The sequence below is a fragment of the Hoplias malabaricus genome, chromosome Y (assembly GCF_029633855.1).
Source record: "Hoplias malabaricus isolate fHopMal1 chromosome Y, fHopMal1.hap1, whole genome shotgun sequence".
Lineage (NCBI taxonomy): Eukaryota > Metazoa > Chordata > Actinopteri > Characiformes > Erythrinidae > Hoplias > Hoplias malabaricus.
The window spans coordinates 17345105-17364653 of record NC_089820.1 but is presented as its reverse complement, the minus strand read 5'-3'; the positions used below and the strand labels follow the sequence as shown (position 1 = coordinate 17364653).

Below are 19549 nucleotides of genomic sequence, written 5' to 3'. Positions count from 1 at the left end.
TTTATTATAGCCTGGATAATCAATAATGTTGGAATTACAACTGTATGGGATATTTACTATAATAACTAGGGGTTGCTTTGGTACAGAGGAATCAAAATGTGGGGAGATGATTTAACAGTTTGACCAATCAGAATCAAGCAATTGTGGGCACATAAGCCAACACAACAAACATGTAGTCTGCTCAGTCCCAGGCCAGAAAATGTAGATGACTAGCAAAAAAATGGCTGGAATCAGAAGTTAGAGAAATAATCACAATTTAAACTAACAATTGTCTTTCAAAAATGTATCAGAAAGAGAACAAGGAACTAAAAGAAACACACAGTACAATCAAAAACAGGAAGATTAGAAGGTCCATCATTACTAAGTCCATCCATTTGATAGGTCTGCCCCAGTCACACAATGCTACCAAGCTGAAGGATAGAAAAGGCTTCCTCAGGGACACATCTGGACAGCTCAACATCCTTCTAATTTTGCTATGTTACATTACAGACACCCATGCTGCTGGTATTTTGAACTCTTAGCCACAGATGAGATATCACAGAGGTTCAAACTCACAATCATAAATGTCTTAAAAACATATCAACTATTTCTAATCTCTGTAACTAAATACAATATCTCTTTTTGCTCTCTTGAATACAATATCTCTTATTCATTCTATGCATTGACCGAAGAGAATTCCACCTTAAGATTTGATAGATATTACCTGGAAAGCTCTTCAAGCTTGGATTTGGCAAACTCCAGACTCTTGCGCTCCACATGCTCATGTGGGGTGTGGGCTAGGAGCTCATGAAGGGTTATGATATAGCGTGGGATCTGCCAGAGAGATGGAAATCAAACAGAGATTCAGAGGCTTGAAGGTTATAGAGGAGAGCAAAAACAATGCTTGCATCTATTACAGAATGATGTAATATAGGCTTGAGAAAATCAAGCCACACAGATACTTTGGACATTCTCTGGTTAAATGAGGTGCTTTGTCTGTGTAGTAAATCTGCCAAAATGGATTTGCTGTTTGGGGTATTCCACAAAGTAGGTTTTCTTGGTTAGCTAGTTAACTTATGTCCAATGTTAAGAAATGTTCAAAAGGAATCTCCTTTAGCTCTGTTCCTATTGAACGAGCTTGACTTTGGGTTTATCTGATCAGTTATCTGATTAAACTCCTGTGTTGTGGAGTATTCCATAGAGTTATGGAACCTTATGTAAGACTTGGATTTTTTACTCCTACCCAAGCACTGTACTGAAGTCAATAGGAGAGAAGGGAAGGGGGCCTACCCCCCTCCAAAAGTTACATAGTGCAGTTTATGAAGTGCTGAGCTCCAAGTAGCAACAACAAAGGCCCTATTCTCCTTATCACAGCTCAGTGAAGCATCACAGTGATTCTGAAACTGTAATTTTACATAGTGTTCTTTTAAGTAATAAAAATGTAAAATCGACTAATCAGCACTGACCAACTAAATCATTGCACATGTGCAATGTTTAGAATGTTTTGAGTTGTTTAGAAACTGCACTTGATGTATGACATATGGACATAAGTGTTCATGTTTGTGTGTCTATTTAAACATACTGCAAATATGAAAACAACACCTTAAGCAACACCTTGTGGATGACTTTACTCAGACAGAACAACATGGTGTTTGTGTAACTCTGGCTCAGTTTAGGAAATGGGCTACATTTCCCTCCCTGCTGTAGGACCTCAGCTGTGGGATATCAGTGCTCAAAGCTTTTCAGAGATGCCCGGGCCTAGTTACAGTTGCTAAGCTACAATGGGTCAGTTTCCAGATACCAGATGCCAAATTTCAGATGCCAAACATGTCTTAGATGACTGACTAGATTTTAAGGTGAACTTTTAAAGCAGATATATTTCAGATGTACAGCTGTGACTGAGTGTTGGGTCACCTGGAACATGGGATATGTTAGGAAGGTCTCCAGCATTCGTCCTTCACAAGCAGCATTGGACTCGTACTGTTTCAGCAACTTATCAAAGTCCCTGTTCTGCTTACAATTAGCTAGAACCTGCAGACTGTACTGGTGGTTCCGTACAAACTCCTGGTAGATGTTAAGCATGGGTAGCAAGATGTCGAAGAGGTCGGCTGAAAGGAAAGAGAAGAATGGAAGGCACCATGAAGCACAATTAGGAGTCATGTTTTCTTTGTTTAATTTATTCAAATTGCCTCATTGATATGCAGGCGTTTGACTGAATGTTGCAGCAGGGTAACTGCTGATGAGGAAAGAGCACTCATCTTGGAGTCAAGGTGGCTGGAATAAAGCCGACATTTATTTGGCAGGTCTTGCGAATGCTTATCTGAAATCGTAGTGGGAGGTTTTGTGGCAGTTTCATTGTTGCAGACAAGCGTGTGTCTGCGGAGATAGCAGGAAGCCGGACGTCAGAGAGTGTGTTTGACTAAGCCACTGTGCGTCAGTGGCTCGTCCTTGATGGTGCGTCTGACAGCCGGCTGTGTGTGTCGTCTCTCTCTCACAGAGAAGTGCTCCGGAGCGCCACAGCTCTACAGCTCCCACATGAAGTAATCACGCTTCTGAATGGAGACACTGTATAGTGGCAGCTTACCTAAAACCAGTGTGGGCCAGTTGGCTATCCTTGCCTTCAGGCCTTGGTGAAATATCTCGTGTAAGAACATGATGGTCTCGCTGGATGGAGAAAGACATGATCAATGTATCAGTCTTACAAAGAGAGAGAGAGATAGAGTGCCACATTGCTTGATACCCTGTGGCTATTTGAGTGGACTGAGCAAAAATAGCTCAGTTCTACACTGCTGGTCAGAAATCTAAGCTTTAACATTTAACAATTTAAGTTTTTAACATTAAAACTTATAGCCCTTGTTCAGATAGGCAGCTCTCAAATTAGATTTTTTCAGCATATCAGATCTAAGCAGGATATTTATTCTACAGTCTGAACAGCAAAAAGATCAATATTTGGTCAGATTTAAATTTGATTCTGGTCTGATCATTGATCTTGTAAATCAGTTTGTCAAATTAGATTTCATGTGGTTTCAGGTTTTTTTTTTGCATTATTTGGCACTTGTTGCTATGGCAACCAGCAAACATGACTACAGTCTGACTATACACATCAGTCACTTGTAACTTGCCATGTGGACACTCAGTCTAAAATTCAGAAGCATATACAAGAAACAAACACACACACACACACACACACACACACACACACACACACACACACACACATATATATATATATATATATATATATATATATATATATATATATATATATATATATAAACACACCTGTTTAGAAAGATGCTGCTGACATCATCATGGCTGATAGGGGGCTTCTTGGAGCTGGCAGCCATGCGGAGTGGCCTAAGGAAGCAGTTAACTAGAATGGAGAGCTGGTGGACATACTCAGTCTCAGCCTCCACCATGTTGAAGACAATCTGGTTCCTCTTCCTCATGCTCTCAGCGTGGGGGGAACAGATGTAATCCTGAACAATGATCTTCCACTTCCTCCGACAGAGCCAGCCTCGCATAAAACTCTGAACCTAAAACAACAGGGATTACAGGACAAAGCTTAAATATACAGTTCAAAAACCTCAGTTTCACAACTAGGAACAATACACAAGTCATTTAGTGGTATTATTAACTTCTGATTTAATATTAACTTATTAATTTGATTTATAGATTATGCAAAAAATGAGTATTTCTTGTAGCTGACCTCCATAATATGTATATGGTATTTTGCACCTTTTTAATCTTCTTGATATCTGGGTCCTCTTCCTCTTGGTTCACCTGGTAAGGACGCATCCTCTCCTTGGTTTTGTTCAAGGCTACAATCTTCAAAATAATTCAAACAAGCAGATGATCAGTTTCTGAAAGTTATAAAGAACAGGACTTTTGGCACTGTCTAATCATAGCTGTAGAATCACAGGCACTGAACAATTAGAAGTGTAGATATTATTGTCAATTGTTATTCATTCAATGTGAATATGTATTTAAATACTTTATTACATAGTAATTGCATAAGTAATATTTCAACATTTCAGATTAAACCTTGAGTCAGAAGTATCAGCCCATATTACTTGTCCTCTGATCAATAATTTACGTCCTAGTTTCAATTACACATATTATTAAAGAACACTTCAGAAGACTGTACATTTGGGGAAAGCAGTGCATATGACTGCTGTGCAGTGAGCCAATATGGGTGGAACTGTATGTCATTAGTGCTGACAATTACTTGACTGAGAATGGCATGCAGTCAGATAGCACTGGGCCTTATATATACATACTAGCCCCTATGAATATTCAGATAGCCAGGAATGTGGGTCACCAAGAGGCTGTGCAGGTGCTCTCACTCTCAGGAGAGAGGCAAACACACACACACACACACACACTCACACACACACACACACACACACACACACACACACACACTAACTCTTCTCTTTATTCAGCTTCCAAGCATTAAACTCTTCAATCACAGAGGCTTCAGAAGCACTTAAGTCAGTACGCAAATCACACTTTTAGCTTGCTGTCACACACACTGAGAGCCGCAGGTAACTCAAAACTGTTGAACATATATTTGTCTCAAACAAAGTAATGAAATTACACACAAATCAAATGCTGTATGATGTAGCATAAATACATAGAGATAACAGAATATTGTGACCACCTCTGCATTCCATTCTCTCAGCTCCACTGACCACGCAGGTGTATAGACCATCTGTTGCTCTGCATACCTTGATTGATCCCTGTATGGACAGTGGAGCTGAGAGAATGGACAGTGAGTGCAGACACAAGGAAGTGGTCAACATAAAAACAACAGTGGCTACAACAGTGGCTCCAGACCTATCAGTGTATTATTTGCGTGGGGGGATTTTTCTCAGCACTGCAGTGACACAAATGTGCTGGTTTGTGTTGTACTGGTTGGAGTGGATAAGATACAACCACAACGTAAACTTTGATGTTCACAATAAACTGAATTAAGTGATTCTAACTTTAAATATATTCAGAAGTTACACTCAGTTTAATTCAATTCAATTATCTTCAACAATTTCTACTTTTTGAGTTTGTGAAACAGTAAAGTTCTGATTTAGCAGAGTCCTGTTTGTGGTTTGAAATTAAAATAACTGAAAATGGTAGAGTATAAATGAAATTAAATGTTATGAGGTTTGTGGAGCATGTCATCTGAAGTCACAGATATAGAACCAGTGTAAAGCAGTTTTCAATCAACATGGTGGACGGTTTGAAGTCTGCAAATGTTAGTAAATTTCTTGTGGATACATTCACAGGCTTATTTCAGTGTCACTGTCACAGAATTCCTCTCTGTGCCTGCGTGGGTTCTTCTTGGTGCTTTGATTTCCTCCCGCAGTTCCAACACATGTGGATAGGTGGATTGATAATGCAAAATTACCCATAGCTGTGAGTGTGTGGTGCTCTGTGATGGACTTGTATTCCTGCCTTGCAACCAGTGATTCCGGATAGGCTCTTATGAAGAGAGATTAGTCTCAAAATACTTGACAAATGAATAAATGTTAGGGCGGCACAGAGGTGCAGCAGGTGGTGTTGCAGTCACACAGCTCCAGGGACCTGGAGGTTGTAGGTTCGAGTCCCGCTCGGGGTGACTGTCTGTGAGGAGTTTGGTGTGTTCTGTCAGTGTCTGCGTGGGTTTCCTCTGGGTGCTCCGGTTTCCTCCCACAGTCCAAGGTAGGTGGATTGGTGACTCAAAAGTGAGTGTGTGAGTGAATGTTTTATGCGAAAATAAATACATTTGTTTACATTTACATTGTATATATTTGTAAAGTCACAGTCTCAAGTTTAAAACGTATGTATAAAGTGTTGAATCTGCATTTGTGGATCAAGTCACTCGCCTGTTTTCCGTGACATATTTTTGTTTATTTCCTCTCACAGGTTTTGGGAATTGGAGACTTTCTTTTAACATTAACATCAATGCTTGATCCACACACAAATGCAGCCTCATCTACAAATGTGGCCAGCAGGCAAACAACTTAAATTTAAAAGTGTTTGGACGAATTGTAGATTGTGAGACACAGATTGGGATGTATTCATTTGTGAATAGTGAAACATATTTGTGACTTGTGTTTTACGCATGTATACTGAGACTAATCTCTCTCCATAGGCTCCGGACCCACCTTGACCCTAAAGTCGATAAGCGGTTACGGACTGTTTTGCTTCTGTCCTGTGTATTTTGTAACACCTTGTCTTATTTTGCTCTGTTTTCCTTCCCTGTATTGTTTTTGTCTCTCTTCTATTCTTGTTGAACTTCCCTGTTCCTGTCATTGATTTGTTTTGCTTTTAGCTCCTCCTTTGCTCCACCCTTCTCATGTGTTTCACCTGGGAGTGGTCAGTAACCATGGTTACATATTGTTCCTAGGTGTTCCTTGTTACCTGCCCTTGTGCTTGTGTATGCATGTGTATACTCTTTGTATCTGTCTTGTGGTTGCCTTGCAGTATCTTTCTAATGGTGGTTCTTGCTGTTAGTGTGTAATCTTGCCTCACGGTCACGTGTCTTTATCATTTAGTCATGGACACCATTAAAACAAATTTGCATTTGCATCCTGCCATCTTGCCTGCTCCATCATTACACCGGCAATGAATGAATGAATTAATAGTTAAGTTAGAAAAACTCTTACACTATAAGTTTAGACAACATTAAATATTTACTTAAAATATTTATGACTATATTAATACGTAATTGTATTGCATAATCAAAAAATTTTTTTTAAGTTGTATCAAGCAATAGTTGAAGTAAGTGATACTTAGAGTAAATGTGTATGCATACGTCTGATGTTTGAATATATGAAGTTACAGATATTAAGTCAAATGTTTGCCTTAACATGTGAGCTGAAGGGCTGCAGACTGCAGTACTATGGATTGCAATTTGCTCCGACACCTACACTAAGCTCTCTTGAAGCCACCCTCAAATGAAGTTTTAGCCTTATCATGGACATAGCAGGCCCTGGCTTTGCTAAAACACATGAGCTCACTGAGCTTTGCACTGACATTTGCTCAATAACATATTGCTGATCGTGTAATGCAAATAATGGGAGTTGATTTCTGTCCCTGTGGTGCCAGAACTAACCCACTGGGAAGGATTATTCCCTATGGCATCATAGTATTGGACAGGAGGAGGTTTATAACCCAGCAACCACCTCATATCTCATCTCATCTCATCTCATCTCATCTTATCACATCACAGCAGGATTCTAGCAGCAGAGAAAGAGATTTACACTACTGTGATCTACTTATCACAGTTATGATAAGTAGAATACACCCTGTAGGGGGCACCAGTCCTTCACAGGGCAACACACACTCACTCACACCTACGGACACTTTTGAGTTGCCAATCCACCTAGCAACGTGTGTTTTTAGACTGTGGGAGGAAACCCATGCGAAAACCCAACAATTTGTTACTACTGTCAAAGTTTGGACAGCCTTATGTTATTAAATCTTATACTGTCACTATCCAACTCCCACACCCCCAAACATGTACGGTAACTTTACAACAGGGGAAACATACACTAAAATGTTAAAATAAGTTTTTCCAAGTCATTTTAGAGCATTTCTATTTGTCCATGTCTTTCAAAATGTAACTAAATATGAGCACCTGCTTTGGTAAAATGACATAAAAAAAAATCACGTTTCCTTTGGGCAGTAATGGGAAAAAAGCAATAGTAGACCTCTTACTATTTTTGCACCAGTGTGTGTAGCGGCTGTAATGAAGCAGTTCCACAGGGATGAATCACAAATCAAATTTATTTTCACTACACATGGAAACCCTCTCAGAGCAAGATCGTGAACCGTCAAGAACATGACAGAGCCAACACAAACCAGCCATAGACTACAACAGCCAAAGTCCATTATCCAGTGTACCACTGTAGAGCTCACACTGAGGCACAGGCCATAGGTGATGTTTACCTCTGCTTTGAGTCTCTCAATCTCAGTGTCCTGGTCCTCAAGCTGTGTTCGTAACTGATTGGCTGCCACCTTCTCTGTCTCCACAATTTGCACCAGGTGGATGTACTTCTGCATGAGCACCTCTCGCTCGATGATGATGTCAGAGTAACTTCAGGGGAAGAAAAAAAGGGGAATATTAATACTTGTTCTTATAAAGTTTTCGTTCAGTCCCATGTCTCTCGCAGCTTTTGGTTCCCAAAATCTTTGAACAATATACATATCTCCTTCAAATTTAATGTAATTATGTGCTATTTCTCACACATTCTTTTTGTTTGTATTTATGTGTACCACGTGTAATGCAGTGGTAGTGTATTGCATTAAGGAAATGCTTGCTATGGAATGCAGAAGAATATCATCCAAATACTGTAACAGTAATAATTCTGAAGCTTAATATATAATCGTAATAGTTTTGGTGTATTATGAAATGTGACGATGCCAAATAAAATGTTCTTGAAATTATTCTATTCTATTCTATTCTATTCTATTCTATTCTATTCTATTCTATAAGCAGCAATGTTGTGGAAAAGAAGCTGTACATTAATACTATGTTTTATTGTGCTGAGTGGTGGAGCTGGGGGATGTATGCTGGTGGGACTGTGGAGGGAGAACACAGGGGTCAGTCTCACTGCTCACAGCCACATCTGTTCAGGAGTGACCCGCTAATCCGTCTCATTCCAAAGGATCGCACCAGTGATGCAACCCAAATCTAAACGCCACAGATCCACTGTAAAGAGCTTGTCTAGGAGTAGTGCGGACAGCAGAGAGAGACTTACATCCCAGATGGCCTGAATACACGCATGTGTGTGTGTGTGTGTGTGCGTTTGTGTGTGTTTATATTTGTCTGTGTTGAGGACACAATAACTGTAATGGTCCTTCCTGCTCCTCACTGTGCAACTGATAAAAAAGACAAATACCACATATCCCTCCTTGATAAACTAGTTGTGCCCAAGAGAGAAAGATGTAATAACAATGTCTTGTGCAGGAGTTAATTGTTTTGCAGTAGAGCTTTCTCTAGAGTCCTAGAGAGAGACAGAGAGAGAGAGAGAGCGAGAGAAAGAGAGAGAGAAAGGGGAAGAACAGAGCTGTCAAGCTCAGTGCTGTTTATGAGGTGCAAGGCTGCTTTGCAGTGACAGCAGTAAATGCACACATCATTAAATAGTGCCCTACTTTGAACTGTCCATGGCCTCTTCAGTCACTAAAACTGGGGCTAAAGACACATGTGACTGGACTGCATGGCTGGATATGTTGAGATGTATATAAGTGGCTACATACAAGTCTAAATCAAGTCTGGAGTCTGTGGAGTGATTCAATCACAAGGCTTTAATATGAACTTTAGCTGAAAGCCGTATTTAGCCTGTAGTATGTATAGCACACATGCTAACTGGTGTAATATCACGTACTGTTCAAGGTTTTTCTTAGCTAGGTTTGTACAAACTTCCTCTAACACACGTAAGTCCAGCCACTGCTTCTTTACAAACTAGCATTGCCAAAGTAGCTCTGCTTTCAGCTCAAGAGAATGCCAAGTGCTTTCATTAATAAACTTTCGTTCAGTCATTCATTGTCTGTAACTGCATATCCAGTTCAGGGTCTCAGTGGGCCCAAAGCCTACCTGGGATGCCAGTCCTTCACAGGACCACACACATTTACACATTCACTCACACACTCACATCTATGGACATAATTGAGTAGCCAATCCAAACCAAACCCTGGAGCTGTGCAACAGGACACTGCCTGTTGTGCCACTGTGAAATTAATAAACTGATTTTTACATTGCTACATGTAATGCTACATTAATATACAGATGCCCAAATCAAAGGAACTTAAGTCTACCCTTCAGGTAAGTTCACATATACACACAGTATTTATTTGCCTGTTTTTCAATAAAGATTGGTGCTTGCAGTATAGGCAACCTTTACAGATGTCCTCAAGACTACTGGGTGGTGCATTTTCTGAGACACCCACACACTCATGAAAGTGTACCTGGCCTGTTGGATGGCCTCCACCCATTCATCACATTCTGTTTCCTCCTCAGTGCGCAGTTCCAGGGGCTTCTGTCCATCGTGTCCAAACACAATGAGGAAATAGTGCTGTGAAAACACACACACACACACACACACAAATTAAATAAGCTTGAAGGTGAGTGTAGCTGTTACTAAATGTGGAAAAGAAGTGTTGATTACATAAAAATGTTAGCTGAGAAAAATGCATTAAAGCTTATAGGGTCCCTACATAACTGTTCACCCTACCACTATGTGGACAAGTTTGTACCTTGTACAATACAATATTATAACACTTGAGCCATATTCCATAGTTTATGTGCATTTAAAATCAATGAATTCTATACAGGTTTTATAACTTTATATGCACGCATGGAGTGTGTGAACAGGGCAGTTAATAGCATTTTTTAAAATGCTTTGTGAATGCTCTGAGATAACACTGTGATCTATTATTTTATATCATAATTATACTTTAATTAATTGTCACCAGAAACAATTTTTTCTATTAAAGTAAACTTTTCTAAGGAAAGCAAAATCATCAGCAGTCAAATAAAATTTCACATGGTTCAGTTTAGCAAATGATCGTAGAGCACTTTAAAATACTGTGTGCTTGGAGTGTGGTCTAAGGAACATTACTGGTAAAATAGCAATGAGTATAGAATTTACTAATATTTGATCATTCTCCATATACAGAGAACACATTACCCTGTCTGATGCAGCACTGAGAGTGATGAACCTACTGGTAAAATATAGTTTAGAGGAAATGAGATGAACACATGTAAGCAGTGAATGAGGAGTGCAGCCTGGGGCCATTTCCAGGCAAATAAATACAGCTGGGGAAGGGAAGGTTGAATTGGCTATTGTCATTCTGCCCTGAGGGAGAAGAGATGGTGTGAAAATGAGGGCAACTTTTAACATATGAACCAGAAGCTTTCAAAGCCTCACTATGTTCTTCAACTGACCAAAAGCAACAGGTCCCAAAGATGACGCAACACAATAAAATAAATTGATTATTTCTTGAATACAATCCCAGTTCTTCAAATGGCTTGAAAATATATGCTATTCTAGGTGCTGTGGAGTTTGTGGAGAAAAGCGCAATATTCCAACTAAGAAACACAACTGGGAGAAGGACATCAGGACACTGTAGTCCAAAAATCGTTGTGGTCCTTTTTAGATGAAGATTAATATAAAACTCCAAGTTTCAGATACAAAACTGCATTGTACTGCAGCATTAAGCCTAGCAAAATCATCACAATTTCATCTGACTGGCATCTGAATTGGCATGTAAATAATTATGATTAGGGCGGCACGGTGGCGCAGCAGGTAGTGTCGCAGTCACACAGCTCCAGGGGCCTGGAGGTTGTGGGTTCGATTCCCGCTCCGGGTGACTGTCTGTGAGGAGTTGGTGTGTTCTCCCCGTGTCCGCGTGGGTTTCCTCCGGGTGCTCCGGTTTCCTCCCACAGTCCAAAAACACACGTTGCAGGTGGAATGGCGACTCGAAAGTGTCCATAGGTGTGAATGTGTGTGTTGCCCTGTGAAGGACTGGCGCCCCCTCCAGGGTGTATTCCCGCCTTGCGCCCAATGATTCCAGGTAGGCTCTGGACCCCCCGCGACCCTAAATTGGATAAGCGGTTACAGATAATGGATGGATGGAATGGATAATTATGATTATCAATGCACTCGACTTTATTTCATGCAGCTATTAAAGTACAAGCCTAATGTGGCCAGTCTGTCTGATTAGTTTCCTAGTGATTGTAAATTAGAAGCTCCCAAATGAATACAAGCTCAAGCTCAGTAACCATAAAAGTAGTCAGAACAGCACTCTAAGTGTGTTACAGCACTAGACATTAGTTTAAACTTTAACCATTTATTCCTTTGGATTTTTTTTTCCACACACCAAATATGCACAACAAATATTAATATCCAAACACAATGAAATGTTTAGCTCTATAGCTAATATGATGGTTCTAACTTCAGTTACCAGTGTTTTTAAGTATGAAAAGTCTTACTGGTAAATGAAGACAAACACAGAGTTTAAATATAGTTCCAGACTTTTAGCAGACTGTATCAGTTTTACTGTCTTGATCCAATATTTTTCTGAGGAAACAGGAACTTTTTGGAACGTCACACCTCATTTCATAAGGAAAAAGTAAATTAAAATGTCTACATGCACAGATGCAAATAATTGACTGACAGGAGTTGCCATAGAATGCTCTAAATAACGGACACCTCTAATTCTCATGAGTGCACCACTGCGGGAAATATAACACACATCAGCTTCTTGAAAAGCGTAACATTGCCTTCCATGAATTATGTTCTGAGCTGAAATATACACTGATCTGTGTGCAAGCAGTCCAGGACTAGCCTTCTAATGTGATGCCAGGTTACACTGTGTGGGATTACATATCAGTGTTACCTAACTATACATAGAAAGAGCAGAATCAAGAAGGATCCAGCGGTACAAGCTTTTTCCAAAGACAAATCATGATATGTTTCAATCCCAATACAAGACCGCTTCATCAGATCTGTGTCAGGGAACAATGTGTAGAACACTGTGTAAACAATATGTTATACTATGTGAACTGGTCCATAGTTTGAAACTTGTTGATGTCTAAAGTTACAAAAACCAAAACTGTGACCTTGTTCTAATCAGTGCTGCCACCATTTAAACCCAGGAAATAGGGCATAGACTATTGCGCAAGGTTTATTACAATCACAAGGATCAATGTTCTTAAACTTCACTGCACAGAAAATGTTATACTGTTCTATATGGTCTGTTTTATGTGTTTAACCAGCATGGCTCAATAGCCATATTTACAGAGCAATTCCATAAATGTTGGGGGTGGTGTTAATTTATTGTACAATTTAAATTATGTTCATGTGGGGGAACACGTGTCATTTTAACATTTGCAAAAAATAAACAAAAAAATACACAATGAGATGAGATGCCTTTTTATCTTCATATACTGCATACACACATGCATGCTCCTTCTCCTGTTTACAGCTATCTGTACATGTTATACATACATGCTGCACTTCTCTGCAGCTAAAGCCAAGTTGAGAGGATTAATGCGTTACTGTTTTGGAGCACAGACATGCATGAGAGGTCTTACATAACCCTCACTAGATCTATTTAGAATCTCTCAGGCTGGCTGCCCCTGGGCCTGGACACTCTTTTCTGACCCTTTCAGCTGCTTTGAAACCATAAGGCCACGGCATCCAGACTCTGCCACCTCCCTGACATCATTGAGTTGTTTTCCTGAAACTGATACAGCTGTTTTATTATATCACATTTTTTACCCAATTTATTTTACAAATTGTACAAGCAAGGAAATGCATAGGTTTTCATATCTGATGTTTAATATAAATGTCAGTGTTCTGAATAACTAGTCATGGTGAGGTCTTTGGTGCATTATGTACAGCAATGACACACAATATGATTACTACATTGCTGCTATGGACTTCCTTAGCAACAGGATGCTTTCAAGGCCAGAGAGCTCTCCACAGTCACAGCCGCTCAAGTACAGCAGCGAGTTTAACTGTCAAAACAAGTTTGCACACATCACCCATCAGAGCTTAATAGAGCATAATATGTTTATCTTTTTTTTTTTCACAATGTCTTGCAAGCCCTCAGTGCACCAAAATACTAACAGGATCCGACTAATTTGATCATGCTCACAAGCTTTCATTCACCAACCCAAATAGGTTTAAAAAATATTAAAAGAAGCATGAGCATCTGACTAAGCAGGCACATGTAAATCTGCAATTAATGATATCAGCATTCACTTGACTTATAAATCTAACAAGCACCTGTTATGGTAATTGGTGCACATATTTATTTAATACTGTCAAGACACTGGAAGAGCATACTTGGGAGAGCATTTGGATTGTTTTTTTCAGTTGATGACTCACATAACTGAAACATCGTGGCCTTATCAGGGTTTTTTTTTTTTTTTTTTTTTTTTGACAATAGCTTTATTTTTAATCATATGTGGTAAAAATATCTGTCTGATATTTAACATACAAAAACAATGTGACTGAAAAGACAGAAGCTAGCATTAACTAGGACCATAAAAAAATACTTCTAAGATTCCTGTGCTACCTCAATATACTGACATGAAGACATGAATAGATTCAGATTCAGATTCAGATTCAAGTACAACATTGCAGCGAAATGATTTTCCGTCTGTCCACTCACATAAACAGGGGTAAGGTGTGTGCAACAGCAGGCAGCAGGTGCCCACGCCATCTTACAGTTAGAAGAAACAGCTGGATTAACAACATGCCCACAAACGTGAGCTAACACTGAGGTTAATGCTATGAGGACCCACTGATTTTCACACATGTTGCTGAGAACTCATTGCGTTCTAAGCCCTTACTAGAGCCACATACACGTTTGTCAGCGCAATATCTTGTTATTGTTTCTCCGCCTCAACATCAGCTTTAGCATGTTAGCAAAAAAGATGTCTCAGCTTGAACAATGTTGGCAACAGAAGTCACTTGTCTTTTTGTAACAATAATATATTAAATAATACAATTAGGCCTTGTTTACATTTCATGTGACTAGTATCTTCACTGTATCCTGATAAGATTTTAGCCATGTTCATTTATTGGTAGACAAATGTGTTTCCTGTTTGTCAGACTTAAATCTGATTACTGTGCTATGTAAATGCAACACTGACATCGTAACCAGTTTTTATTTATTCAGTCTCTTCCTGTGCTGTGCTAAAAATGGTTGCTGCCTTGATATTTGAAGTAGTGTCCCTGTTGCTTTTAAGCATTTCGGATCACATGCTCAGTGTTGTAAAACAAAGGAAGCAGTTTCAGTTTACTGGCAGGTGTTTTGGTTATCAAACATGTGGTTCAAATGTATCTCAGACCCCCTTCTGGAGTAGTTCTAATCATCAAATCTGTTTTAAAGGCATCTTGAGTGTCAGTGCACATACATTCAATTTTACAATTGTGTGTGTGTGTGTGTGTGTGTGTGTGTGTGTGTGTATATAGTTTCTATATTCTTCATCTTCTTATAACGAAACGCAACCTCTGATTTCAGCATAATTGCACTTTAAAGAGTTAACAGAAAACCCATTTAAGGTTTTCATTTAAGCAGAGTTAACACTGCGTTCTTCATTCCATACACTGGGGTAGTTCAGTTTCTTTCTCTGCTCAAGCAACCTCACCAAGCCCAGACATTAACAGATGAGTTTAATCAGGTTTGATCAGATGAATCACTAAACTGTGCTGGACAAAGGCCCTCCAGGACAATGGATAAACACCTTTGCTCTAGTGTGTAGGCCTTAATGTTAACTCATTAGCTCTTCTGAAAAGGCAGACCAACTAGATTCACCCACAGTGACCAAAGAATCTCCCCTGGCTGACTGAATAACTCAATACAAATACAAACCTCTGTTGTGTTTAAGTAAGAAACACAATAAATCGATAACTGCAGAGGTTTTATGTTATTCCTTTAGTTAACTGAATAGCTAGATTTAATAAACATTTAATAAAAACTCCAAGGCATCCAAAACTGTATGTAATTATGGTTAGGTCAGTTTGATTCTGGATAATTCTAGTCCTTACAAGTCATTGTCCTTAGTTAACCTCAGTCTGTGTGATAGTCCCTGCTAAACATATTCATTTGATTCATCTGTTTAAAGGCAATGTTCATGATTGAACTTTTTATAAAATTCAAAAAATGTTTCCTTACTATTTGCTAAAACTCTCCCGTCTAATGTGTTTACAAAGCCCCAGTATCCCTAAATGAGTAAAAAAGTCTGGTGTGCTAGGCCTTCTCTCTCTGCCTGCTAATGGCAGAAAAGGCATCTGGAGGATTTTAGACAATGAATAGACCTCTAAAAGCAAGAACCAAGATGAGGATGTTTACTTTATTCCTGCTCCATAGGTGGGTAATATTGACTTGTTATTGCTGTTAAGTCACTTAAGGTGGAAATGTCACCAAACTCAGGAGACGGCTAATTGCATTACCGAAAGTGCTACAAAATTAAACAACTTCAGTTACAATCGAGTATTTGTGGCAATTCTTTTGTAAACAAACCAGACAACATCATTTCCCCAAGATAGACATCCCCTTTAATCCATAAAATTCTAGTCCCTACTATACCTCTAGACCTTAAAATCCTAGTGCCTACTATACCATTAGTCTTTAAGATTTATTTTCTATTGTATATAACAGTCTATTCCCTGCTACACCCTTAGTTCATAAGATTCCTGTGCCTGTTACACCCCTAATTATTAACACCCCAGTTCTTAAGATTCAGGTCTATATTACACCCTAAGTCTATAAGATCCTATAGTCCCTATTATACCCTTAGTCAGGATCTACAGGTGTGAGTGTTATCATTTTAATAAACCACTAAAATCTATTCCTCATTTCACATCATTTTGATTCTTTTGTGTGGTGCTCATAACCAAGCCACAACACAGAAACTAGTTTCAACAAAGCCCTTATCATTTTGACTCTCCTCAACCCTTTCCAAGTTTCCACTGCTCAGACAGACTCTGACACAATCAAAGCATTTCTTACACATTAGCAATGTGAGGTGTCCTTCCTATTCGCCACTACCCAGAGTGAGTGACTTCCTAACCCATTTTTCAGTGTACATTATGTAACTATGAGATGATGTTGTCTTTTATTCAAACAGAGGCATGTCACATGGCAAAGAAAATTCTTAAGACCTTCTATTCATGGGCAGACATTAATTATAAAACACAATATACCAACACACACACAGAGTTCTTTTATACTTCTTGACTGTCCTGAGCTGGATTAGAGGGCAGTGAACCGTGCTGTAACAACAGACCAGTGCTCCAGGCTCCATCACCATGTTACAGGCTAAGGGGGAGATAACATCGGCATTAACACCTCCCTACCCACAATGCCTCCGCTCTACAACTCACACTTCCACATATCCAGCTGAATGATTTGAGCTGTGGATCTGCCAAGCTCACAGAAGGAAGGAGAGACAGTTAGAGGAAAATGAGAGAGAGAAACAGAGAGAGAAAGAGAGTGAGAGATTGAGAAACATTGGGGAAAGAGGGAAAGGGAAAGAGAGAGAGAGAGAAAGAGAGAGAGAGAGAAAGAGAGAGGAGTGAGGGGAAAGAAGGACGGAGAGGCGTGAAAGAGAGGGAAAAAGCAAAGTAGAGAGGGAGAGTGACAGGGATAAAGGGGGAGATAGATAGATAGATAGATAGATAGATAGATAGATAGATAGATAGATAGACAGATAGAGAGAGAGAGAGAGAGAGAGAGAGAGAGAGAGAGAGAGCAACCATTGCATAACAATTCTTAACAAATATTGAACGTATTTTCAAACTCTGGCACTTCACCAGTGAATCTCATTTCCATGGCAACATGGTCTTGAGAGCATAGGCTACATTTAATATATATATTTTAATTCATATTTTTATTCATTTACCTCCTCCTCATTGTATGTTTAAGTTAATTTCCGCTATTTATGCATTTCATTGAACATTGATAGATACACATAAGTGTTACATAAGATTTCATAACGCAAACTTCCAGCAGAGATTTAGAATTTTACAAAACACCAAAGTTCAGATGCAAGATACAAATTCAAAGTCAGGCACAAAACTGAAATTTATATGGTCATGAGAGACCAAAGCAAAGACTAAATGAACAAAAAGGTCTCAGAAAAAAACTCAGCCTCAGTTCGGCTGCCAAACACTGTAGCAACAATCTATTTTCTGGTTAAGATTAAATCCATCTTCAACTGAATAATAATATGTTCATTTTCACTGCATTGGATCATATAAGGAGCTTGGCTCACTAGAATGGCAGATCTTTGGAGCCTGAACACTGCAGAACTGAATGGGCTTATGGCCAGTTTATAAGCACACAAAGACCACAACGTTTGGATGAGGAGGCCACTGCAGCTTCAGCCTGACCACCCAGGAGAAGCAGATGGAAGCATTTTTGTCTCAAACTCTTTCTTTGCTGTCATAGCTTCAAGGAACACACTCACAGACCACACCATTTTACACACACACACACACACACACACACACACACATGGGAAAAGGTCTTTCAGCCTCTGATCAGCAGGAACTGTTGGCCCCTAGCCTCAATTTCCTGGTATTAATTTGTCCCACTATGCCTGTTTCACTTACGGCTTCACAATTTAAGCGGGGGGCAGTAGAAATTTGCAGGGGAATAATTGTGGTATCAAGACCCTTCACTGGAGGCCCTTTTCTGGTAGCAAATGCTTCTTAACTCCTGATCTCCCACCAACTTCTCCCAAATAACCTACAGATCTAAAGAGTCCTTATTTGCAACAGAAATGGAAGCAGATACTCACTAGAACACAACTGATACCAATAGTACTACAGTTTAAGTATGGCCAAAATCATAGTAATTCATATCATGTAATTATTAATGGAGTAACAAAACAGTCTACCACACACATCTATATGTGATGAATGAATTAAGTTTTTGTATTTATAAAATAATAAAGATGTAATAAGATGGATTTTTAAAGGGTTAAGTGACACAATGGCATCTGATTTTTCATAAACTTAATTATAAGTTCTATCAATAGAAAGTCTGATGACTCCTTTTCCTTTTCAGTGAAGAGAGCACTAAGTGCTTTATTACATGCTAATTATAAACAAGTGCATCAATATGACATCATCTGTATGAGCCATTATATATGAGAGTCTCTGTAAGATATGTGCTGTGGAACCTGCGGCCCCAAAAGGGACAGGGCTCTGGAAATAGTCTCATATAATCAATAATTAAACACAGATGATGTTCAATCGTAGAGGTGGTCTCCAGGGCGATATAAAATGGGTCCTGGATGGAAATGGCCACAAGTTTCAGGTTAATTTCTCTCTTATATTCAGCTCAACTATTCATTAATTTATAGCTAGTATTATTGGAGCTTTTTGGAACGGGAATAATATATCTGTGATCGCGTACAATAAAGACTTATCTGATCTGGTCTTACTAGCTTAATATCTAAAAAAAAAAACATTTAGAGATAAAACGAGAGAGAGAGAGAGAGAGAGAGAGAGAGAGAGAGTTTTAACATTTCTGTAGTTTCTCCCAGACAACAGTGGAAAAAGAAGACTTTTGCTGAAATCTCTAGCTCAGATATTTCTCCTGAGAAATAGAACCAGGGATTCTCACATGGACCTCCCCTTGGGTTTTAGTAGAGATCTCTCAGAGTGAGGGAATATTGCTCATCTGCCACTTACAAACCTTCTTAGTTAGCTGTGAATAATTATTATCATTTTTATTTGAGCCAGAAGTGTCTCCATTCTGTCTAATGCTATTTGCTCTAATGGAATTTAGATGGAATTGCCATTAAACAATAAAATAAATAAAATTACAGAAATAAAATGTTCCTCTGGGGAAACCTGCTTTTGCTAACACATGGTCTTGAATACTGTTTGGCATTAGTTTGAGTTAGCAACAGTTTCAAGCAGCAGAAAGCTGCCTGCTGCAGTGTTGTAATGACATGGAGCCAGAGCACCAGCTGTGGAACGGCCAGTGGCAAGCTCTGTGTGACATCATTCACAGTTTGGGGCGAGAGCGGTAATGAGGAGGCCGATAGTTGTGCAGCTTT

The 19549-nt window shown here is 39.2% G+C and overlaps 1 protein-coding gene across 2 annotated transcripts in view; it reads right to left on the bottom strand.

Annotated features, from left to right (window-relative positions):
* The window catches only part of rasgrf2b (Ras protein-specific guanine nucleotide-releasing factor 2b), a 67190-nt gene that overhangs the window by 37310 nt on the left and 10331 nt on the right, over positions 1–19549 (bottom strand). For both annotated transcript variants that reach the window (XM_066657081.1, XM_066657082.1), the window contains exons 2-8: positions 9928–10034; positions 7909–8056; positions 3718–3807; positions 3262–3515; positions 2564–2643; positions 1894–2087; positions 704–813 (exon numbers count right to left, since the gene is read on the bottom strand). In XM_066657081.1, coding sequence (XP_066513178.1) covers positions 704–813; positions 1894–2087; positions 2564–2643; positions 3262–3515; positions 3718–3807; positions 7909–8056; positions 9928–10034 — 983 coding nt within the window. The remainder of the gene's footprint in view (positions 1–703; positions 814–1893; positions 2088–2563; positions 2644–3261; positions 3516–3717; positions 3808–7908; positions 8057–9927; positions 10035–19549) is intronic.